At 35.0% G+C, this 26252-nt stretch overlaps 1 protein-coding gene across 1 annotated transcript; it reads right to left on the minus strand.

Annotated features, from left to right (window-relative positions):
- Positions 1 to 14196: 14196 nt before the first annotated feature.
- Positions 14197 to 16687, minus strand: LOC107494317 (cyclic dof factor 3-like). The gene is made up of 2 exons (XM_052262739.1): positions 16647 to 16687; positions 14197 to 15311 (listed from the first exon to the last, which is right to left on the minus strand). The coding sequence occupies exons 1-2, from the start codon at positions 16647 to 16649 to the stop codon at positions 14325 to 14327; spliced, it is 990 nt and encodes a 329-aa protein (XP_052118699.1). The 5' UTR covers positions 16650 to 16687; the 3' UTR covers positions 14197 to 14324.
- Positions 16688 to 26252: the final 9565 nt, after the last annotated feature.

The following is a 26252-nucleotide window of genomic DNA, read 5'->3' on the forward strand; positions in this document are numbered from 1 at the left end:
AGCAGACAAAGACGACGGACGCCGAGCTCGAGGAAGCAGCTGCGATCGGTGACAGCGAACGGGGGTTGAAGACTTGGAGCACGAGGGTAGCTAGATAGACGGACGGACGGCAGCAGTATGCCACTCCTTATGGCGGCGGTGGTGTAGGCTTACAGTGCTAGGGTTTTTTGGCTGAGTTTCTGTGAATGAAAGAAACGGAGGGAGAAAGGGAGAAAGAAACGAAGGAGCTTCAGAACCAAGAGTGAAGGGTTTCGAGTGACGAAGGCTAAGGGCGAAGGGCGAAGGGTGAAGGGCGAAGAGCGAAGGGTTCACGGCGAAGTGCGAAGGGTGAAGGGTGAAGGGCTAAGGCTAATGGGAGGCGCTCTTCAGGCTTAGGGTTAGTGTCTTTGGGTTGGGGACCGGGTTGGGAGCCGGGTCAGGGGCCGGGTTAGGGTCAATGGGTTGGAGCCTCTCTCGCCACGCTTTTAAAACGTCACTGTTTTGCTCTACAGCCACGCTTTTGAAGCGTGGCAGAAAAGAACCTTTTGGCCACGCTTTTAAAGCGTGCCAAAAGCGTATTAGGACAAAGCGTGGCCATAATGAAATCATGTCGCCACGCTTTCAAAACGTCCTTGTTTCTCTCTATGGCCACGCTTTTAAAGCGTGGCAAAAAAAAGCGTGGTCGTTTCTCTAACCAATTGCCACCCATACAAAAGCGTGGCCGTTGATACTTTTCGCCACGCTTTTAAAGCGTGGCAACAAAAAAAGTGACCAAATCTCTAATCTATTGCCACCTTCATAAAAGCGTGGCTGTTGACCACTTTTGGCCACGCTTTTGAAGCGTGGCAAGAAAAAAGCGTGGCCATAGGCCTTTTTTCTTGTAGTGTGCCAGGCTAGTCTTTCTCACCTGCGCCATTGCAACCCCCAACCAACCGTGCCGCCGATGTCGCCACGGGTTCCCGCATATGCCGCCAAAAGCTCAACGGCGTCGCTATTTGAATTAATCGTGTGAATATGGTATATGTAACGCACGCGTACTTAAAGGCAATATCAAATCAAACACTCAATGGCTTATGATTCTTACTCATGTCTCCTCCTCTATTCAAGCTTTTTTTATTTTTTGTTTCTCCAGTTTTCTGGTTACATCAAATCATAAGACTCATGTGTCAAATTATACATTTTTTTAATAAAAATTAAATTGTTGAATAATCGTAGTTGCTTCTTCTGTTTATTCATCTCCTTCTTCTTCTATTTTAATGGTCAATTTAGGATGGTCATTTTAGTAGGTATGCGGATGGTTATTTTAATTTTTATGTAGATTATTTTGATTAGATTGGATTTAGTTATATATAATTAAAATATATTGGATGTTCAATTCATTAGGTATGCAGATAATTATTTTTATTCTTAATTGGATGATTATTTTTACTAAGGGTGACAAGCCAAGTAGCGATAATAAAGTGAGATGATTATTGATGAAGGTGGGGATGGCCGCTGGTTGAAAAAGAAGAGAGTATTGGAATAAAATATTTTGGTAAATTAGGATTTCGGATGGCTATTTTTTTGAAATAATTAACTGAATTTTTTAAAATTTTAAAATTTGAAATTGGGAGATTTAAAATTTGAAATTTGATGTAAAATAACTGAATGAGAATTTTTGAAGTTAGGTAATATGTGAAATGGTTTTTATTATTTATTTTTGTTTGATTAAATAACTAACTTATTGTACACATTGTCAAGATTTTTCATTGTTTTTTTAGCAGGACTCAATTTATATTTATAATCAAATATCGTGACTAATTGGGACTAATTTTCATCTCCGAAGATTTTGGGTGTCATGCGGCATTATGGAAGTTGGGGAGTGATTAATCTTGATATGGAGGTCTCCCGTTTTTCGCATTCTGTGATAGTCTGACGCTGGCATCACGCTCTCTGTGAGATGATGACCTCTTTCCCATTATTACCATGCTTCAAAGTTGCAATATGTTTAACGTTACTCGTTCTTTTATCACTCTTCTCCCATTGTTCCTAATAGGGAGCTACATAGAAGAATCAAAACAAATACAATTAGCAACATTCCCACTACACACTCAATCAAAATCCCAGCAATGACCCGCCACTCATCTTCCTTTTTTCTTCACCTTCAACCCATTGTTCCTATTTCACGCGACCACGCTTAGAAAAGACCTATTTGTCCTTCTTTCATTCTCACTATGAGGACACAACTTCAATGGCTTTCCAGACAATGTGTTTCCTAAAAATGATTTCTTTGAGAAACTCATCTCGTATCAATTCTTCCTTATCGTATGGTGCCAAGCGAGTTCCGAGAATTAAAAGACCAGTTACAAAATATGTTAGATAAAGGGTTCATTCGATCTAGCGTATCTTTTTAGGAAGTCCATTGACGATTGGATTTTTGACGGTTTAGAATTTCACAAATGAAATCTCGTTGAAGTATAGTCTCTAAACCAACAATAATCCTCTCATACAAAAATTTGTTTGTCACAAGTACAAACCCCTAAAATCTATAAACCGAAGTATTTAAACCTCGGGTCGTTCTCCCTAGGATTTACAATAAAGTGTCTTGTTATTGGTTATGGATTTATTTATTTTGGGGTTTTAGATGAGAAAAATGAATAGTAAATGGTAAGAAAACTTTATTAACAAATTGGTCTTGGCAAGGTTTGGTTGTCAAGGGTCTTCATCATTATCACTAGCCACAAGTATGGTAGTTGCAAGGATTAATCCCACTTAGTCATCCTTAAATCAATTAACAAAGGAAAGTCAAGTGAGTTATATCAATCCTAGTCCTAGCTTTCCACTAATTGGATTAATGAAGGCTAGAGTTAATGGCTATCAACTAGCAATCAATTGGACACTAGTGACTCAAGAAATCCTAAGTTACCTTCTCAAGCCAAGAACATAAAATCCTACTCTAACATCCTCCCAAGCATTTCATCAAACACTTGGAGGGTAATGAAAGAAAGCATTTTTATTTGTAAGAATAAAAGGAATCAACAACCAACAATTACAAAGAATTAACAAAACAACAATCAACAACATCACAATCATCATGAATTATCTCAAATTGCATTATTAAAATGAAACTAAAGAACAGAAAGAACAATAGTAGATCTACAACAAAGCATAAGAACAACATAAAGGAAATTACAACAAAGGAATGGAAGAAGATGAATGTAACAACAAAGAATTGAAATGTAGAGGTAGAAGAAAGCAAAGATTAAAACCTAGATCTAAGAACTAAAACTAATCCTAATCCTAATTCTAGAGAGAAGTGAGAGCTTCTCTCTCTAAAACTAACTCTAACTCCTAAAACTAAGCTAATGATCAAAAGTACCTAAAAGTATCTTGATTCCCCTTCAATATTTGACTTAAATAGCATCAGAAATGAGTTGGATTGGGCCCACAAGGCTCCTAAAACCGCTGGGGACGATTTCATTAAAGTGGCCACGGACAGAAACGGCGCGCGCGCAAAGTGCGCGTGCGCGCCCCTGAACGCGAAGCAACATATGGCAAAATTTATATCATTTCGAAGCCCCGGATGTTAGCTTTCCAACCCAACTGGAACCGCATCATTTGGACCTCTGTAGCTCAAGTTATGGTCAATTAAGTGCGAAGAGGTCGGCTTGACAGCTTTCCGGTTCTTTCATTTCTTCATGAGTTCTCCAACTTTACATGCTTTTTCTTCATTCCCTTGATCCAATCTTTGCCTCCTAATTCTGAAATCACTTAACAAACATATCAAGGCATCTAATAGAATCAAGGTAAATTATATTTATCTATTTTAAGACCTAAAAAGCATGTTTTCACTCGTAAGCACAATTAAAGGAGAATGTACAAAACCATGCTATCTCATTGACTAAATGTGGGTGAAAGGTGATAAAATCCCTTAAAATCAATACAAAATAAACCCTACAAATGGGGTTTGTCATCCCTATTCTTTTCGTAAAGAAGAAGGATTAATCAATGTGCCTATGCCTATGTATAGATTATTGACAGCTTAAAAAATTGACCATTCGCAACAAATATCTGTTGCTAGAATCGATGTTTTGTTCGATCAACTTCAAGGAGCTTCATGTTTTTTTTTTTAAGATTGATTTTCGTTCACAGCACCATTAACTAAAGATAAAGCAAGAAGATATTCCCAAGACCACTTTTCATACTCGTTATGGACATTACGAGTTCATAGTAATGTTGTTTGGATTCATGAATGCTTCTGTATCTTTCATGGATCTAATGAATTGATTGTTCAGACCCTTCTTAAATCGTTTCGTCATTGTATTCATAGATGGCATCTTGGTATACTCCAAAAGTATAGTGGAATATGAATATCATCTAAGAAAAGTACTGTGAACTCTGCGAGAGAACCAACTTTATACCGAATTCTCCAAATGTGAATTTTGGTTAGACAAAGTGGCATTTTTAGGACATGTAGTATTGAAAGATGGAATCATGGTGGACCGAAAGAAAGTTAAAGCTATTTAAAAATGTCCAAGACCAACTTTTGTGAGCGAATTGTAGATTTTTAGGTCTAGCAAGTCAATATCGATGATTCATCAAGAATTTTTAAAAAATTTTATCACAACTGACCAAGTTAACCCAAAGAATGTCAAGTGTCAGTGGACAAATGGTTGTGAAAAAAACTTCCAGATGCTCAAGACTTGCCTCACTTTAGTACCAGTTCTTGTTCTACCTTCTGGGACTAGAGATTTTTTCGTCTGTTGATACATTTTGGGTTGGCAATAGAAAAAAAATACTGAGTACTATCGGATTTACGGCGAAAAAATGAAATTAATCCGCTAGAAATAAATTTGCTATCGGATTTTGTGTCGGTTCCAATCCGACGGCATAAATCTTGCCGGTAAATATTTATCGTCAGATTTTGTTATCTACCGGTAACTTGCAGCGGATTTAGTAGTGACTTTAGTTTTTCAAGCTACGAATATTTGGTGTCAGTTACCGACGGATTTTTTCTGACTGTAACTTTGGTGCCAAATTGTTTTGTTCTCGCATTTTTACCATCGGATATTTTTGTTAGAAAATTTTACGATAAATTCAATTTTTTAATGTTTCTTATAAAATTAGTGGTGAAATTCTAAATTTTTTTATTTAACTTGATTTTTTGTATAATTAGTAGTCAAATTCTAAATAATAGAAGTCAAATATATTAAATTATCAAGTGTACAAATAAAATGAAAAGTTAAATAACAGAGGATATGATACAACCAAACAGTGTATAAAAAACACCCTAGTCACTGAAAGTCATCGTCATCGTCATCGTCTCGTTGGTCTTGCTGCTGAGGCGACGACCTAAGCGGTGATATCTGTGCCTCTTCATCAGCACCGGTGTCACCAATGCGCATCTGGTCTTCGTACAGTGCTATGTGTCGCTCTATCCGCTAAAGCTGCTCCAGCTCCCGCCTCCACTCCAGCCTTAGGTCATCTGTGACTGTCATGCGTGAGAGGATCATCTGATACCTCTTCTCAGACTTCCACAGCTGCTGAGCATGTTGGTGAAGGCTCCGAGTGAGGAGCAGCACATTCGCCCTTAAATCCATGCCGTCCTCGGTATCGACAGTCCGACTGGTGGCAAAGGCGGATGAAGGTCTCAATGTGGAAGTGCGGAGGTTATCGGTGAAGAACGCTCTGAGGCCTTACACGCGATTCTTGTACGGCTCAGATGCGACCTCGCGCCAAACTTGATTAGGATCGACGACTGATACAACAGAGTTGTTGCCGTCGTCTCCATTACGCTGAGACTGTTGAGTTGCGGCCTCCAATCTTTACGTGTAGGACTCTTATATGACACATTTTATTATTAGGGTTGCAGTTAATTTAAAAATGGTATATCACATGATGTTTACTCACATAATGCTCTAGTAGCACGAATTCCCACACTATCATACTGTTGTACCAGCAAGTGCACTAGGTCGTTCAAGTAATACCTGAGCGATTCAGGGTCGATCCCTCGGAGATTGTGGTTTGAAGCAAGCTATGGTTATCTTGCAGGTCTTAGTCAGGCAGATCAGAAGGTTGTTGGATATGGAATTGTATTAGGACTTTTGGGTTCAGTAATAAGGATATGTTGAAGGATCGGAGTTGCTTTGCTTTTCTGAATTAACTCTGGTACTACTATCTTCGCTGCTTGTGAATGATCTTCTTCTATGGCAGGCTGTATGTGATCAATGCAATGGGCCGTGGTCGTTGATCTCCTCTGCTACAGATTGAACGCCATTGGCCGTGGTCATCCAATCTGACGAAGGGTGAAGCGCATAGCAGTTCATTCTCCTAGTGATCCTACTCAAAGTGCCACAGACAAGGTCGAATCTTTCGGATCAGAGAACGTTACTTCTTTGGATTCTAGCCTATACCACGGAGACCCTAATCTCCCCAGAAATCGGCTGAACTGGTGTCTCGAGAAGTCCCCAACGAAGTCGTGGATTAACTGTCTGAGAGATATATAAACATAACTGTTGGCTCGTGCTTTCCAGTAACGTATTCATACGAACCCAAGTAGACGCGGGTATTTATCAGGCACGTTCGTCTTAATGTGATGAACACAACTAATTTGTCAGATCATCCTATTCACCACGATGAAGATCGGATATACATCTTAGAAACAAATCAAACAAGGATCAGAGAAGAAATACTAATACTTTTATTAATTCATAGGACTCAGCAGGACTCCTCCCCCCAACCTAGGAGGTTTAGAAACTCAAGCTGAAGTAAAAACACAAAAATAATGTGTGTAGGTTCAAAATATGATCCAAAATCTCTAAATTACATAAAATAAATCCCTTAAATACTAAACAGATGACTAGTAAGGGTGAAACAGTCTTTTTAGTGCTAAAATCCATTTTTGGGGCCCACTTGGTGAGTGTTTAGGCTGAGTTTTGATGAGATCCACGTGCTATGGGGTCTCTTGGGCATGGAACGCCAGCTAGGGGGTCTTCTTTGGGCGTTTGTACATTGGTCTCTACTCTTTGGGCGCTGGACGCCTGGAAGGGGCAGGAAGCTGCCGTTGGACGCCAGTTTTGGGCCTTCTAATCCGAAGTAAAGTATGAACTATCATATATTGCTGGAAAGATCTGAAAGTCATCTTCCCATAGCCGTTGAGAGCACTTCATTTGAACTTCTGTAACTCCAGAAAAGCTCTTCCTAATGTAGGCAGGTCAGATCCAAACAGCATCTGTAGTGCTTTCTCTGTCTCTGAATCAGACTTCTGCTACAACTCCTCAATTTCAGCCAAAAAATACTTGAAATTGTACAAAAAAACAAAAACTTATAGTAGAATCCAAAAATGTGAATTTAACACTAAAACCTATAAAAACTTAATAAAAACTAAATAAAACTATTAAAAACTATATGAAAGTGATGTCAAAAAGTGTATAAAATATCCGCTCATCACAACACCAAACTTAAACCGTTGCTTGTCCCCAAGCAACTAAAAACACAGTAGGATAAAAAGAAAATTAAGATACAATATATTTCTAAGTTTCAAATGAAGCTTAGTTAAAATCAGATGAGCGGGTCTTAGTAGCGTTTTGCTTCTTAACAGTTTTGGCATCTCACTATCCATTGAAACTCAGAGATATTGGCATCCTTAGGAACTTAGAATCCAGATAATATTATTGACTTTCCTAGTCAAGCTTATTTCAATTCTTGAACACAGCTTTCTGAGTCTTTTCCATGACCCTAAACACTTTGTTTTTCAGTATTACCACCAGATATAATAATGCCACAAACACTTTAACTGGGTGAACCTTTTTAGGTTGTGACTCATCTTTGCTAAAGTCCCAAACTAGAGGTGTTCAGAGTTCTTAAGTACACTCTTTTTGCTCTGGACTATGAATTTAACCGCTCAGTCTCAAGCTTTTCACTTGACATCTTCACGCCACAAGCACATGGTTAGAGACAGCTTGGTTTAGCCGCTTAGGCAAGGATTTTATTCCTTTGGGCATTCCTATCCACTGATACTCAAAGTCTTGGGTCCTTTTACCCTTGCCTTTTGGTTTAAAGGGTTACTGGATTTTTCAATCTACCCTCATTTTCCTGCATTTTTGGGCAGTAATGGATTTTTCTGCTTTTCATTTTTTTCTTTTTTATTTTTTTTCTTGCATGCATATATTTTTTTTTTCTTTTGCAACATGTTTTTTCTTTTGCTTTTTGCTCCTTTTTCTTGCTTTAAGAATCAATTTTTAGATTTTTCAGATTATCAATAATACTTTTTCTTTTTCCTTATTCTTTCAAGAGCCAACATTCTAAAATTCCAACTACAAATATGCACTGTTTAATCATACATTCAGTAAACAAAAGTAAATGACACCACATCAAACTAATTAAACTAATCTTATTTTAAACTTAAAATTCATGCATCTCTCAATTCTTTTCAATAAAAATTTTCATTTAAGCAAGGTGAGAGATATATAAAAAATTTTACAACTTTTTAAGACATCAATGCAAATGATCATGCAACTAGGACAAGGGAATAGATAAATAAACAGACAGGAAATAGAAAAATAACATGAAAGAGGTGTAAAGAGAATGAATCCACCTTTAATGGTGAGACCTAGTGCTCCTCCTTGAGGATCCAATGTGCTGCTTGATCTCTTCTATGTCATCCCTTTGCCTTTGTTTCTCTTCCCTCATAGCCCTTTGGTCTTTCCTAATGGCTCTTTGATCTTCTCTTATTTCATTGAGGGTGGTGGCATGTCCTTGATGCTCCATCCTCAATTGCTTCATATTAGTGATCAATTCTCCAAGAGAAGTTCGCCATTGATCCCAATAGCTTTGGAGAGGAAAATACATCCCTTGAGGCATCTCAGGGATCTTATGATGAGGCGGATGCACAGGCTCTTGTGCATGCTCTCTAGTTTACTCCATTCGCTTCTTAGTGATGGTCTTATCCTCCTCAATGGAGACATATCCATTTATGACAATTTCAACTGAATTGCATAGATGTCAAATGAGGTAGGAAAATGCTAACCTTGCATTGGTGTGAGGCTTCTCAGCTACATTGTACAATTCTTGAGGAATCACCTTATGTACTTCCACCTTAGTTCCAATCATGATGCAATGAATCATGATGGCTCTGTCAACAGTCACTTTTGATCAATTTCTAGTAGGGATGATGGATCTTTGGATGAATTCCAACCACCCTCTAGCTATGGGCTTTAGGTCAACCCTTCTTAGCTGAATGGGCTTGCCTTAGGAATTCCTTTTCTACTGTGCACTTTTTACCCAGATATCTGAGAGCACTTGATCCAATCTCTGATCATGGTTGACTCTCCTAGTGTAAGGATGAGGATATCCTTGCAATAGGGGCAAGTTGAACGCCAGCCTCACACTTTTCGGGCTGAAATCTAAGATTCTTTCTCGGACTATGGTGATCCAATTCCTTGGATTTGGGTTCACACATTTGTGTCATGGTTTTGGTAACCCATGCATTAGCATAGAACTCTTGCACCATGAGAATCCCAACATCTTGGATGGGATTGGTTAGAATTTTCCAACCTCTTCTCCAGATCTCTCTTCAGATTTCTGGATACTCATTCTTCTTGAGAATGAAAGGGACCTCAGGGATCACTTTCTTGTCAACCACTACTTCATAGAAGTGGTCTTGGTGGGTTTTGGTAATGAATCTCTCCATCTCTCAAGATTCAGAGGGATTGGCTACTGCCTTTCCTTTCCTCTTCTTAGAGGAGTCTCCAAACTTGGGTGCGATGAATAGTAATGGAAAAAGAAAAAAAAGCTATGCTTTTTCAACACCAACTTAAAACTTTGCTCGTCCTCGAGCAAAAGTAAAGGAAGAAGAAGAATAGAGTAGAAGAAGAAGAAAATAGAAAGAGGAAGAGGGAGAGAGAGGGCTCGGTCTTGTGGGTGTATTAGTGTGTGAGAGGTGTGTGTATGAAGGGTGATGGAGATGGGTATTTATAGGAGTGGGTAGGGCTTGGGTTCGGCCATAGGGTGGGTTTTGGGTGGAAAATTTGATTTTGAAGTGGGTGGGGATTGGTGGGAGTTATGATGGATGTGGGGAAGTGGTATGGATTTGATTGGGCTAGGGTTTATGGGAAAGTGTGTACAGGAAAGTGTGAAAGTGAGTGGGGTAGGTAGGGTGGGTGAAAGATGCTGTGAGACCACTAGTCCTGAGATGCTAGAGAATCCAGATTTCCTGCTTCTCTGCACTGGCGTTTGAACGCCCAGGGACTGCTCCCTGGTTGGCGTTCAACGCTAGCAATGATCCCCTCTTGGGGCGTTGAACGTCCAGTGAGGGTTTCTTCACTGGCGTTCAACTTTGACACTCCAACCAGAGTGCTCTGTTTTCACTGCTGTGAATTCTGTCTCTTGACTGATGCACATGATCGTGACTCTAACAACTGAAAGAAAAATGAAAAATAAGCAACTCCTCGGTGAGTTGCTTCGATGGTGACAGAGCGGAGGATCCTGGATATGTTTTGGAGTCTTTTTGCTCATTTTGTTTAGATCTCTCATCTTTTGTATTTATTTTGCCTAGAGACTTACTTTGAGAGAAAAACTTGTATAAGCTGTTTTTAACTTTTAGAATTCTATATCATCTGTATATAGCTAGCCGACTTAAACTCCGCGAGCCGTAGCTAGATCTTTATGCTATTATACTCTGATATTTTATTATATTATATCTATATCTTGTGCGATAAGTCTGTAGCTTCGTGAGTACGTTTTGCGCTTTTTAAATCCTGTTTTTGAGCTGTATCCCTCATTGGGATTCTAGAATATATTACTTCTTTCTATATATTATATGTATAAGCTTTAGAATTGTCGTAACCTTTGATTAACCTTTGCTTTACGATGCAAGGTAAGGCTTAGGGTAATTAGGGTGTTACAAGGCTCTCTCCCTCGCACCAGAGTGACGGCGGTGAGGTGTCCCTGTTCTCTACCGGAAAGGCCATTCCTCCCTGTAGCGGTGCTTATGCTCCGAGAAGAATTTTCGCTGCTTCTGCTCCGCGACAAGGAATCTGTTACGATGCCAACCACCTCCTCCATTGCAAGTTAGTCATTTCTACCATTCAAATTGATAAAATTGCTATGAAATCGGGGTTTAGGGTATGGATTCTGTTACTGTAAAATTGGGGTTATGGTTTGGAATTGATTAATGTGAAATTGGTTTTAGTATTTGGACTCTGTTACGTTGAAATTGAGTTTAGAGTTTGGAATTCATTATTGTGAAATTGGTTTTAGTGTTTGGATTTTGTTACTTTAAAATTGAGTTTAGAGTTTGGAATTGATTACTGTAAAATTGGTTTTAGTGTTTAGATTTTGTTAGCTTTGCTTATCCTGCATCTTTTTTTCGCTCTTTTTAACCTAATTTAAATTTTACTCTCTTTTTTTCTTGAACTTCTTCTATGCTTACTGTTTTGTTATGATTTTATTTCAGACTAAGCAAAACTCATGTCATAGCATATAGTTTGAAAAGAGCAATAGCCGTGGTAAACCTTTTTCGAAATAAATAAATTATTATTTTTCAATGTTGATGTTTTAAATGAGTTTGTGTTTTCTTGTTTAGTTTCGAAAGAATATTTTTCTAGTTGGGTTGGGAAACCTTACCTTAATAGATGATCAGATTGCCTCTAAGAAAGCGTTCTCATCCAACTTTCTCATCCCTCCAAATGAGAATGTCTATGGTGACAAGATCCTTGCTCAAGTTTGTTGTGATTCTCTAAGACTTGAATCCTATGGTTCAAGTTTTTAGCTCGAAAGATTTTTCTCTAACCCTATTCTTGCCTTACTCCCTCTGTATTGTGATTTATTTATGCTTTTTTTGCCATCATTTCTTTTGTTTGTATTACTTTCACGTGATTTATAGTTTCAATGTAGAATCCTTCAACTTCAATGTTGTTATTGTCAGTTCTTGCTTACTTCTAACCAAAATAATGTTACATCTTTAAAAATTTTAATCAGTAATTGCAATATTATGCAAACTCAATTTGTTCATTATCTATTAATGTTCTTGTTTTCATTTATTTCTCTAGATATGTTTCTTTAGACTATCCAAAGAATTAACTCCTAACTCAGAATACTTATCTTATGGGTTTGTATCTTAAAATTTAGCTTAGATTATTTTCATGTGCAGCTTGTTGGCAACTCATATCTTTATAAAAGTTTCATATTGATATGACATCTACTTATATACTGAATTATATTGAACTCATTATTCTAAAGTTGTTTTAAGACTTAACAATTTGCTTATGGATCATTATATCCAAAGGTCAAAATTATTTTATATTGACTTTTTCTATGGAATAATTAACAATGGAAGCCTCTTCAGACATATTTTATAATCTCAAATAATGGTTTAGTTGTCTTTCCATTGGTATCTTGTTTCTTCTTGTGTTATATTTAAGTGATATTATTGATTTGCTTGACCAAATTAATATTAACTATTATGACCTAGCTATTAATAAGGAGCTGCATAAGAAAAATCACTAACAATTATCTTTCTTTCCCTCTTTTTCTCTCTTTATTAGTAAGCATTATTAGCATTAGGCTTAGCATATTTAATTTGTTAATTTTTTGTTCCCAAAAAAATCATTATGAAGGAGAGAAAGAATTTAATCATACAATTTGTGAAGATCAAATACTAGAGAGTACAAATCACTAATTTGTGAAGATGATGAGTATCTTATTTTATTTGACTTATAAAATCTCTTTTATAGGTCACAAATATGTATGAATCTTACATAATACCTCATAAATCAAATTTGATATTTAATGTTTGATTAGTTTTCTTTATTGATATTAAATTAAAAAAAATTGAAATTAATTTCAATGCAATATGAAAAAAGTATTGTAAATAAAGAAATATGTAATTATAAAAAATTGTTGTCAAAAATTACAAATTAAAAGGTAACAGTGTTAAAATCATTCCTAATACAGCTACAAAATGACAACGGTATGAAAATCATTGCAAAAAAAAAAAAACAAAGACAACGCTTTTAAATCATTGTTTTTGTGAATAATCAAACTACAACAGCTTAAAACTGTTACCTATTTAGTTATGGTTTTAAACTGTTACATTATGAAAGAAAACAGTTTTAAACCGTTGCCTATCCAGTAACAATTTTAAACTGTTCTTTAAAAATTGTCAAAACAGTTGTCTATGTCTGTAATTAAGGTAACGGCTTTTTTGGTTGTCGTTACCTTAAATAAAAAATTGTTGCCTATAAACGTTGACAACAATCGTATATACTACATGTTAAAAATCGTTGCCAAAATGTTGCCTAAAGTTTTAAAAACAGTTTTTAACCATTGCAAAAATCCTTATTTAATTTGTTGTAGTGAATAGATATCAAAACAAAGAAGAGGAGCTGGCTTTGGATTCAAAGGATGAAGATGTGAAGAAGATGTTAAAGATAATTGCTGAGATGAAAGAAGAGTTAAAGAGCATTAGAAAACGAATACAGTGTATTTGTTTATAAATGGGGCTATACTTTGTTTTGTTTATTCACACCATGCATAATACCACTTTGGCAAATAACCTGCATAGCTATCAGCTAATACTAACTAAAATATTAAAGAGATGACGAAAAAATGAAAATGATTAACGGAACGTGATATTTATGTGTGTACATGATTCATTTGTTTACAGTATAAAATTTTATGTGTACTTTTATCTATATAAAAATAATTATTTTTAACGTCGTAAAAATTATTTATCTTTCTTCTATTGTACCTGCCCAATTCAAATATAGTTTTTTGGATTAATAAAATTTATTATACAATATCAAATTCAAAATGAACAAAACACAAATATTCTAGAATATTATATATTACTTGTCAATTTGTATATATTAGATAAATTATAAATATCCTAAAATATAGAATTTCTATATATAATTACTATCTTATATATGTAACTAAACAGGTAGCTGGGGACAAATGGACGATACATATCACGCTTTGAAAACATATTTCTATATGTATATATATAATATAAAGTCATCATTGAAAAAAAAAATACAATTACGTATATAATATGTGTAAAATACTATGGTAACTCATATTTCATCCACCATTGAATAAAATGTAAAACATATTTAAATTGTGTATAAATGATTACACCTGCAATTTAGTAGCAGATAAAGTATAAACTAACATGAGTATATATACACGTATAACACAACTCTTTAATTATAAGCTCTCGTGTAATAACGTGTGAGCACGAGAAATAGGTGCTGGATTAATTGGCTTCTAAGATTTCAGTCGCATGTAATAAATTCTCTTTGCCTTTAGTTTCTATTTTCTCCAAAATATCAACATTTGATGATCATATACAATGTTATCATGTATCATGCCAATGTAGCCCAAATAGGACTTACTGAAGCCTCATTATTATTTTGCTCATCAATTCTCGGAATCTTCGGAACCAAGAAACATTTACTTGATTTCTGTTCATCAATGAAAACAGTACTGTGATCTCTACTATGCTTGCCAAGTATTGGAGAATTCCCGTTGCCGGAATAGCAGCTATTGTTATTACTAGTGGACGAAGAAGGCGATGAACGGCTATGATTGGATCCTATTGACACATTCCCCGGTGCAGGTCCAGGTGCGACCCACACAGGTGTTCCACCCCAGCATGGCCCTGGAACAAGATGAACTGGAATTGTTGCTGCTGCCACCATTGGTGTTGGACACCATTGAATTGAGTTTGGACCATGTTGTGGAACAACATTGTTCCAAGGCATAACCCATGGAGGAACAGGGTAATATTGCAACAATTTTGATGCGTTGTTGTTGTTGTTTTCTGAAGAAGATTCATTATTATTGTTAGTACACAACGATAATGATTCCTCCTCAGATTCAGTACAATAAATGATAGACGAATTTTCATTCACAATTCCTCTTTCCTGGCAAAATTCCAACACGGTACCACTAGCATTGTCACTATTATTATTTTTTGACGACGAATTTGTGGATTCTGGAACTCGGGTGGCCGCGGCTGCGGCTGCGGCTGCGGCCGCGGCTACTAGGACACTGCGGAACTGTGAAGCCAAGTGCTTGTGCTTCCTTCTGCCGGCGCCAACGGGGACATTCCTCATTGTTCCGCCGGCTGTCCAGTAGCGCTGGCAGTTCTTGCAGAAATGGCGCGGTTGGTTGACGTTGTAGTTATTGAAGTAACAGAATTTTGTGTCCATGCTCTTGCATCTTGGACACTGAATAATCTTGTCTGGTTTCTTCATGGTTTTGTCTTCTTCATTTGTTGCTTCATCATTATGTTGCGAACCTTTTTTATCATCCCTTGAATCTGAGGAACTCATTTCTTGCTCTGGGTCCTAATAATGCATGTCACAATAGACAGAAATCAAATCAAACATCATAATGATTTGAGAACATAAAAAATAATAGACAAGCAAGGCATCTTTTATTTATGTTCATTTTTTATCCAAGACTATAAAATCTTCAGTAGGTTTCTTTTTATCTTTCACCGTCCACAACTCGTTTACTTTTTATGCGTTAATATAATGATATATATTATCGACAAATGAAAATGAAAATTGAATAAATTAAAATCAACCACTAATATAAAATTAATATTAAAATATAAAATATTTATTAAAAATAATTTAAATTATATATATATTTATACAGAAATATATTATGATTGACTTTGATTATATAAATAATATTTTTTAACAGCAAAATACATATTACTTTAACTCGTTGAAATACATATGTTATTTTTTATATTTTTTTCTATCCATTTCTTTTTAAATATTTTATTGGATCTATTGTTAAGAATCAAATTTAATAAACTAATTTGATAAAAATCGAATAAGATCTTGTTGATCCAACATACAATTAACGTATGTATTTTGAAATTATATATAGCAAACTAATAAAATCTTATATTTAAAGATTAATTTTAATAAATATTATATAAAATATATATCAAAATAAATTATTATGAAACAAAAATAACATTATATAATACAAAAAATATTAATTAAAATTAATTTCACTAAAAATATATATTTGAGTTATAAAATATGACTTTAAACTAAATCGAATTTACTTGAGCCATAATTTGGATTTGCCCAAAAATAACACCGAATAGAAAAAACAAAACTAAACTCATTAAAATATACTTAAAATTCGGAGTAAATTTATGATGGGATATGATATTGGAAAGCCCTTGTGAATATATTACCTATGTAGCTCTGACTCAATTTTAATTTGCTTATGTGATGTGCATGGAAAATGGATATATACCAATCATTTGACTAAATATTTGTGTATAAATGCCTTTGCACTTTGCAAAAAACTATGTATAATCAAATTCTTAATCTTAGAACACGTTAAGCCATGATATACAACATGATTCCACAAAGACAACCTGATCTATATGAACCTGAAGTCTAAACATGACAAAAACACGTAAATATTCTTGTTCTTAATAATAAATCCTTTGAATTTAAGAAGGCTTTGAAGCTTGAAATGAATTCTCATAATCAACAAGGATATAATAACAAGAACCTCGTAAACATCACACATAGTATACAGCCAAATTTAATAATACCACAAAAAAATGAAAAAAAAAGCATAATTATGATTTATGAATAAGAGAGCAAAAATAGTTACTAATATATAATATTTTTATATGTACGTACCATGATGTGTCTAGAGATGGCTGGAATCTGAGATTCAGGCAATGGAAATATATATATATATATATAGAGAGAGAGAGAGAGAAAGAGAGAGAGAGATGAAGCGAGTTCCACACTTGAAAAAACACAAGAAGACCTATAATATACAACACATAAGAGAGAATGAAGAATAAGATATATATGTGTGGTTAAAATAAAAGGTTAAAAGGTTGAAAAAAGGAAAAAGAAAAAGATGAGGCTCTTTTTCTTTTTGTGTATGTTGCCATACAATACAAGACAACTTTTCATGGGGGAGAGATAGAGGACTTCAGAATTCCACTAAAGAATCCATTCCCCTCTCTGAAGAAAAAGGCCCCCCCTGCAAAAAGCACAAAGAACGTGAGGCATCAGCCATCAGAGACACAATACAGTACTATATATTATTTATTATTATTCAATATTTTAATATATTCTTCTTCTTCTTCTTTCCTTTTTTTTCCACCTAAAAGCTTTCTTTTTCCCTTTCTTTTCTCACACACACTTTTCCCATCTTTTCTTTTTCCTTTTCAATTGAAAAAGGTATTAGACAAGTATTCTTTTGAGAAAACAATTTCTTAAAAACATAACTATAAGGTCAAATGAAATTGGTGTTTCCTACAATTTGGTGAATTTGATGTTACATAGATATATAGTTGAAGTAGATGATAGATGGAACGACAGATACCAAGCGAGGGAGAAATATTCATGTTTAAATTTTAGCTTAAAGGAATATTATTCATATTTAGTTTGATTATAGTTTGAATATGATTGTCTCTCTAGGAAAAACACCTCAGAAATGGGAGAAAGTGAAATTATAAGTTTATATTAGAGTATAAGGTAAATTACACTACAATTTGGTTGATCTATTTGTGAAGGGGAATAAAAACTCCTCTATACAAAAAGGGATTTGATGTATAACTTTTATATTTTTTAAAATATCATTTTTTTTATATATAAGCATCAAAATGTTTTGTCAAGTTTAAAATTTAAACTAAAACTTACTTCTTAAGATAACAAAATGTGTACTATATTACATATTAATAAGGGTTAAGTACAATTTTGATTCCTAAGGTAGGAGCTAAAAATTTTTTTCGTTTCCAACTTTTTTTTCTTACAAAATCGTCCCTAAAGTTTAACATAAGTTTAAAATTGTCCTTCGGACTAAAATACCTTTCTCTTCTTCTTTCTCTTCTTCATTAGAAGCAATGAACCAAAAATAGAATGATAAAGAAAAAAAAGAAGCAAAAACATGAAGATTAGAGAACTAATGATACATCTTTCTATTCTAGAAAACAGAAGCGGAAACAAACGCCTCATCAAACTCATAGTCTCCTCCATGGTCCTCATCGCTGTCATCATTGCCGCTGTCCTAGCTAGGCACCAAAATTCGAAGCAAAAAACAAAAGCAAAAATAAAAGCAAAAAATAGAAGCAGAAACAAACGCAGAAATAAAAATAAAAACAGAAACAAATGCCTCATTATATTCATAGTCTCCTCCTTTATTCTCATTGCTGTCATCATTTCCGCCATCCTAGACACCGAAATCCGAAGCAGAAAACAGAATCAAAAAACAGAGACAGAAACAAACTCAGAATCCGAATCAGAAGCACAAGAAACTTGAAATCAGAATCAGAAGTAGAAGATGAAATTAGAAAAATCAGAAATAGAACCTTGGAGAGGACCAGCGGCGAGGACCAAAAGCAACGGCAAGGACCAAAAGCACTGACGGCAGCGGCGGATGGAGGACGTGAATCCCTTCAGCTCGCGCATCCCCTCTCTCTCTTTGTGGTCAGCGACGGTGGCTCAACGGCGACGATGAGCCCAGTACAAGGACAACAGCCTCCCTTCCCCTTTCTTCTTCCTTCTCTCTGCGTGATTCCTTCCCCCTTTAATCCATTTATTTTTTTTTAGTTAAGAGTAATTTAGTAATAAAAATTAAAATTTTAGTAAAAAAGATGATTTTAGAATTAAGTTAAATCTTAGAAACGATTTTATAAAAAAAATAATTGGGATAAAAAAAAATTTCAACTTCTGTTTTAAGGATCAAAATCATACTTAACCTATTTAATAAAAAAAATATTAAATGATCATTAAAATTTATTATTTTTTATTATTAGTTAGTCGTCAATATTTAAAAGTATAGGATAACATATGTTTTTTGAGTACTTGATTAAAGAAAACTAAAACAATTAAATTGATAGCTAAATATAATGACTAAAAATAATATAATAAATTCTGATATCTTTTAATATTTTTTTAATAAATAAAAAAATAAGTTAGCAGGGACACTATATATGCATCCACTTATTAGAGATTAATTACTTTCACCGGACGTCTCCTTATACCGTTATCTATCCGTCATTAGTAACTGAGGGGAGATAAACTTATAACTGTATTACAATTATTGAAATTGCAAAGATTTGTTAATTGCTAAGAAAATATAACTAAAAACAACCATTATGTTTGTGGCTGCATCGTAAAGTTTGTTAAATATATAATTATTTATGTACTTTTGTTTATTATAGTTTTTTAAATGAGTAAGTTCATAATATTAAAACTTCTATAATTATAAAGTTTAAGACTGGATCATTATTATCTCAAAAAACAAAAAAATTAATATAAGACATAAAAAAAACAAAAAGGCCTGTACATAACCTAAATTAAAAAAAAGTCATTTGCGTAAAATATACTTAATAATTTGTATACAAAAAACACATTTATAATTATTAAATTTATATGAAAATGTATTTATATCTTTGTTTTCAATTTTTATTAAAATATATCTAATATATAAATTAAAATAATTAGATTTTTATTTAAATAGTTAAAACTAAATATATCTAATTGCATATTATTGCGTTTTGTTGCTGAAAACTGATTGTTAATAGAGAATGAATTATAGTGGTTGCATGTAACTCTAGATTCTTGAAAGTGAAGTCAATCTGAATTTCTATGAACAAGGAATTAGGTCAAAACTAGACTCTCAAATTAACCATCAATTACTTATTCTTGCTCCTCTAGAAGGCATTTAGATGAGGTTTGGATGACTGAAATTGGGCGAGGGCGATTTGAGAATTTAGGTTATATAGAAAATGAAATTCTGCATAATTATATTATTTTTGGATGTGACCAATTTCGTGTTAAAGCTAGAGATATTTATTAGGACTCCACCAAATTTTATATGATTATAATAAAATTAGAATTAACTATATGCATAATTAAAGTATGACTGTCAAACTGAATTTTAAAATTGATTTTTTTTAAATAATGTAGTAATTTCGTGAGTGTATAAATAATTCTATAATGATCCAAATGTATATATGGGACTAAAGGAAAACCTAGAGTATATTTGATTGAGTTTAAAGTTGAGAGAATTCCAATAAGGATTAATCTCTACGTATGTACAAGTGTTTTGCGCTTACAAGTTTTATAAGTCTGAAGAAAACGAAACTTATTAAACGCGCTGCTTATGTTACGTGCCTCTTTAACAGACTTTTAAATCAATTCAAATCAATTAACGCACAAATATATAACTCCATTTTTCAAAAGTCGCTTTTTTTTAATTTCTTGCCAAATTTGTTGGATCTCCTTCTTGCTTTGTTTTTTTTTTTTTCGATTTTCATGGTTTCTGAAATCAAGCTTTGAAATTGTTTTGAAGATAATGGAACTTCAAAAATACACCCAAACTATTAAAGAAATACACCCAAACGATTACAGAAATACCCCCAAACGATTACCGAAATACACCCAATAGTTACAGAAAGAATTATAGAAATACACTCAAACGGTTACAGAAATACACCCAAAAGGGTTTAAGAAATACACCCAAAATATGGGAGAGACAGTATATTTCTTCTTGAAATCTTTTAATGTTTTGCTGGTTAAGGATGAGGCACATGGCAGAGACAATCTAGAAAAAAAACCTAGAAGAATAGTAAAACAGTACCTTGAATAATGTTTCTTCATTTTTTCTGGTGATTTTTTATGGAGATTTGTATCTTTTCTTCTTGATTTCTTTTACTCATCATCAGGAGTTGGAACGTATCTTTTGTTTCAAATGTCGCTTGAATCTTGACAGTTTGCGTTTTGATTGAGGAAGAAGAGGAAGAGTGCGGCATAATAAACTCGTGCGTTGGACGCTCGATTTTAAAGGAGTGGTGCGCGTGTTTTTGTCTTTCATCGTATATCTTTTATCGTTATGTTGCTAATGTCATTTATATTAATAACTCATATATATTATTATTTATATTTTAATATATCCAATTTTCATAATTATTCGTTTGAATATTTATAATTTGAATTGCTCGCTCAACAGTTTAGTTTCATGACACCCAATCCCTTACGTGTCACCAAATTATTCAAAACCATCCTTATCATTTTAATCACCATCATCAGCATTTCATCTTCTTCTTTTAACGTTATAAGAAGAAAGAAAAAAAAAGAGAAAGAGCGAACGTAAATTCTATAGAATCCGAGAACTTCCGAATTCAATTTTTTGAGATCCATAACTTCAATAAAAAATCTAGTCCGATAAAAGTGTCTGTATTCTCCTTCTCTATACATTGACGTCACTTTTGTTCGATAGAAGTTGCTAGTAATGTACTCTCCTTTTCCTTGAGTTCGACCAATTGGAGTTATAGGAGGCATAGATAATTTCTGACGTTTTTTTCTTCAATAGCTCGGTCAAAAATTTTTTCCGGAGTTTCTATTGTTTTGATTTTGTACGGAGGTAGAGTTTAGTAATTTTATAATAATTAAATGTGGATTTGATAAGTGAATGTTGGTTTGATTGATTATTGTTTGAGTTTGATTAAGTTTATGTTGAATTATTGTTGTTTGCTTGAGATTTTGGTTTGGCTATATATGAACAACCAGTTAGGGTGTTTTGATTATTTTGAAGCTATTGTGATGTGGTATTTTGAGATAAATTTGACGAGGTTTGAGAGCTGCAAGATTAATTAAGAAAGAGTTTTGGAGGTGGAAATTAAATAAAAGAAAGTTTGTGAGTTAAAATAGGATTTTTAAAAATTTAGTGATTAAAGTATAATTTCTAAAAAGTTTGGGGGGTCAAAATAAATTTTCAGAAACTTTAAAAATTATATTAGCTGATTTTGAATTATTAAAGAAAATGATTTGGTTTTGGAAGCGGTTGGATTTTGAGTTGGTTTGATTTTGAAAGGGACCAATTTAAGATTGGTTTTGTAACACCCTACCATATAGAGTTTTATGCTTAAGTCATAATTCAGAGATGGCAAGGTATTACGACCTCAAATGTAAAAATTTAGTACATATAGTAGTGTAAAAATATTTATAACTAGGAGCCTTTGAAGGAAAAAGGGTAAACAAAAATCGTAACTCGAAAGGCAACACTCTGATCGAAGACGTAACGAACAAGGATAAATCAACGTGAGATTATATATACAAAAAGAGTGTCAAAAACGGGAATATCAAAACTCAAAATCCGGTTGCAAAGATAACCGGTTCGAGCATAGCAATATATACATATAAATAAAATAAGAAAACCCCAAAGGAAATCCAAAGGGACACAAATATAGAAAACCTATTCTCCAAAATCTCCTATAAGAGGAGTCATCACAGTTTGTATTATTTAGTGGAGATAAAAGTATCTAAGAGAAAACATAAAACCAAAACAGAGTCTCGAGAACAAAGAGGTTCCCAGCATGGTAACAGTTCCCACATATATAACATGTAATATTAGAGGAAAGCCGAAGGCAATCCTAGATCTTCCTCCAGATAAAATCAAAGCTTATAAACAAGTTAAACCATAAATGGCAACTTACTAAGGATTCTTTAGACTAACTATTAACTAATACTTCCCTTTTCAAATCCTTCAGACCTCCCAACCACCAACAGGAGTATAATATAGCACACACAGTTATATCAGACAAGAGTTATACAAATAGGAACAAATAAGACATTTAGACAAATAGCAAGTAATATGCAGTCAAATAGGCAATCTCAAACAATTCGCATAGTATGCATATGATGAATGCCTATCCCTAATGGCTGATGATATCATCTGTCGGTTATATAGCCAACCCGACAAGTCCTGGTAGCTAACCATTGGACTGTCCCTCTGTCGTGCATCCCCAACTCGAGTTATACTCAACATAATCGTGATCGTAATCATGATCCATATCCAACACCCTCACTGGTGTATATTCACGGGGGCGAGCTCATCCGGGTCTTTCACAGTGCCCGGCCACCCTTACGACATAGGGCCAACAGAGTCTCGAGTCTCCACCTAGAGCACGTGGTGGCTAGCCACTACTTTCTCCCAGAAAAACTCGTGTCTCAGATAGTGAAAGTGCAACATTCACATTTCATTCAACAGTATATATGCATTTATACTTAGCCATAATCATGGCTCCACCATAACACGGCAATAAACTCAGCCATCTGGCTCATGGTTCAATCCAGAACCAGCCAATTCATAAACAATTTAGCCCATCGGCTCTTGGCACATACAGCACTTCTACCGCCATCCTCCGCATCTCATATAATCATCTTTGATTCTCATTGATCATTCATTTTTTCCTTGCTTCACTCGCAAGTTACCACATCTCCTAGCTCATTTTCTCATTGTTAGGCATATCATAATGATTTAAGACACAAGTGGTGAGATTGGAGGCTTAAAAGTATTAAAATTGGCTTTTAAAACTCAAAAATCAACTTTGGGATGAAAACAGAGCCACGCGCACGCGTCCTTCATGCGGACGCGTGGATGGCCTTACAGTTCATCGACACGTATGCGTCATTCACGCGGACGCGTGGATAGAAAAACATCCAATCAACGCGTACGCGCCAGCCACGCGTATGCATGGGTGTGTTTGTGCCCCACGCACAAAATTGGCACAACTCTGGCACAACTCTTGGGAAGAATGGCTGGGCATTGGATGCAGCACATCGACGCGCCCGCGCACACCACGCGCACGCGTGGATGGTGCCTTCTCGAAGAACGACACGTACGCGTCAAGTACGCCTACGCGTGGAGGGTCATTCTGCTAAAAAATTTTCAAAGTTAAAAGGTGCAAAATTCACAAATTCAACCCCTAATCTTCCGACGGACATAACTTTCTCATTTTAAATCGATTTTTGCTCGTTCTTCGAACGGCATGGACATCCCAGATCTAATTTCATTTCTAAACTAATTTGGTACAAAACGAGGATCCGGAGTCCAAGTTATGTCCCATCAAATTATGCCCAAAAACCATATTTTCATACAAAACCACAGGTGCCATTTTCAAAAACAAGCCATTTTCCACCCCCTTTTCAGAATCAACCAAAACATGTCAATTTCATCCGTTTTTTTTTAAATCAATCAAAGTATACCAAAATAAACATCAAACCTCCTCAACTCACACATTAGTACTTCACTACAATTCACAAAAATACCATCCCATCATTTTAACCCACTTCACCCAAGTGGCCCAAACTCAAACATATTTACATATCATATACTCTTCCTCATGCCAATTTTCAACAATGTCATACTCACCATCAACATGGTTTCACCCACAATTCAACCTCAATCAATCATCAAGCATATATCACAACATGCATATTTCTCATACATCATACCATCAAGGCATCAATAATCATAATCATATATATGACCACATCATATATCTCAACCATTCAATAACATCAACAATTTAATGCCTATCTTGGGGCCTCTAGCCTAAGTATTTCCCACCACATTACATATTAGATACAAGAAACCGAGACCATACCTTAGCCGATTTCCCAAGCTCAACCGGAGCACTTCCAAACCACTTTTCCTCAAGCTCTCAAGGCCTCAACACCTCCAAGAACAGATTTTTGCATATAAAACCCCCTTCCAAGCTTTCCAAAATCACCAATCAAGCTCCAATACACATATATAAAATGCCTAAGCCACAATATCATACTAAAACACAAGAGCTCAATACCTAAAACTACAAATTCAACATTCTCACTAGGGTTTCAGATATTTTACCTTACCCAAGGTTCAAGAAGACAAGATTAATCTTCTCCTTCAAAAGAGTTGGGTCCTATAACATCAAAGAGCCCAAAATCTCAACATTTCATCCATGAAACTCGAAAATAAGGGCTGGAATTTCAAAGAGCAAACTCTGGTTTACCTCAAGATTGATTGTATGTATTTTGTAAAGCTCTCAGCGGTGAACGCGTGACCACAAATGGTGCAGCAATCGGAGCTCTAGATCAAAAGTTATGGTGATTTGAAGATCAAGGGAGAGATAGAACTTGAGAGAGTGTTCTTCCCCCCTCCATTGCCTATTTTCAGCGTGTGTTTGTGTCAAGTGAGGAGAGAGAGTACTGAAAATTAGGGTTTTGGTTTAGTTAGGTTGGGCCAAGGGCCCACTTTGGGTCCGGTTAGCCCGGTTTGACCCGTTCGGTCCAATCTTGGTCCGATTTCTACAAAATTGGTACCAAAATTCTTGTCTCAATCTCCTTTATCACATTAAGCCATAAAAATCATATTTTTTGGCTTTCTAGAATAAATTCTCATTTATGGATTAATTAGCCATTAATTAACCGGGTTTTACAGGTTTGATTTTGTAAATGATTTTACTGTTGGAAATGGTTTGGATGACATCGAGAAGGGTGGAAAGGTTCGAGTTTTAGGGGAGGTGCTACTGAAATTTTTAGAATTTTGAGAATTTTTTTGTATAATTTAGATTGAAGAATTGTTTTATTTGATTTTGATTTATTTAAGAAAAGAATGAATTATGTTTAAGTATAAATGATTTGATTTTGAAATGAAATTGGTTGTCACTCCCCTAAATGTCTAGAGTGTTGGGCCACCCATGGGGAGCTCTTGACCACCGGGGAGACTTCGTGGAGGAATCAAGTGAGAGAACATAAGATGAGAAGACACCACATCCAACTCAAAATCTTAAGGTAGTAAGTTAATGGGTCTCTCATCTTATAAACTCCTCACTCTTCCTTGCTTTCTTTGATGTGGGACTAACTTCAAACACTCTTTACACTTACAACATTAACAATCTTCCCCTCAAGTGTGAGCATCCACATCAAGCATCAACTCCCCTCTAGCTCCTCCATCACATATGAGCATTCGTCCATCACACTGCCGCACCACACTGTGGCACACGCCGCCCGAACTACCTTTGTCGGGAAGATTTTCGATGCTTCACCTTGAAAGGGTTGTAAGGGTGATAGGACACCTATTTCCTCTAATGGTGACAAGGTACATAATCCCTCTACTGGTGATAGGGCACGTATTCCCTCTAATGGTATTAATGCGCAATAGAGAGACAGTGTCCGGGTTAGCTACCGAACATGTCGGGTTTGGTTATATAACCGACAAATGAGCTCATTAGCCATAGGACAGACATGCATCATACTTGTTTGCGCATATTTGTTTCTGAGTGTATTTCTTGTGAGTGTAGGTGTGCTATATAATTGTTTAATTTCTGTGTCCTTTATTTGCTAAGTCTAAATGTATTCTACTGCTTGTTGCTGTAAGCTATGATAATAAAATGAACATAATTATACACCCTGATCCTACTAAAAACTCCCCAATTTTTAACTCTTATTTCCACCCCT

Source organism: Arachis duranensis, chromosome 6 (assembly GCF_000817695.3).
Source record: "Arachis duranensis cultivar V14167 chromosome 6, aradu.V14167.gnm2.J7QH, whole genome shotgun sequence".
NCBI classification, from domain to species: domain Eukaryota; kingdom Viridiplantae; phylum Streptophyta; class Magnoliopsida; order Fabales; family Fabaceae; genus Arachis; species Arachis duranensis.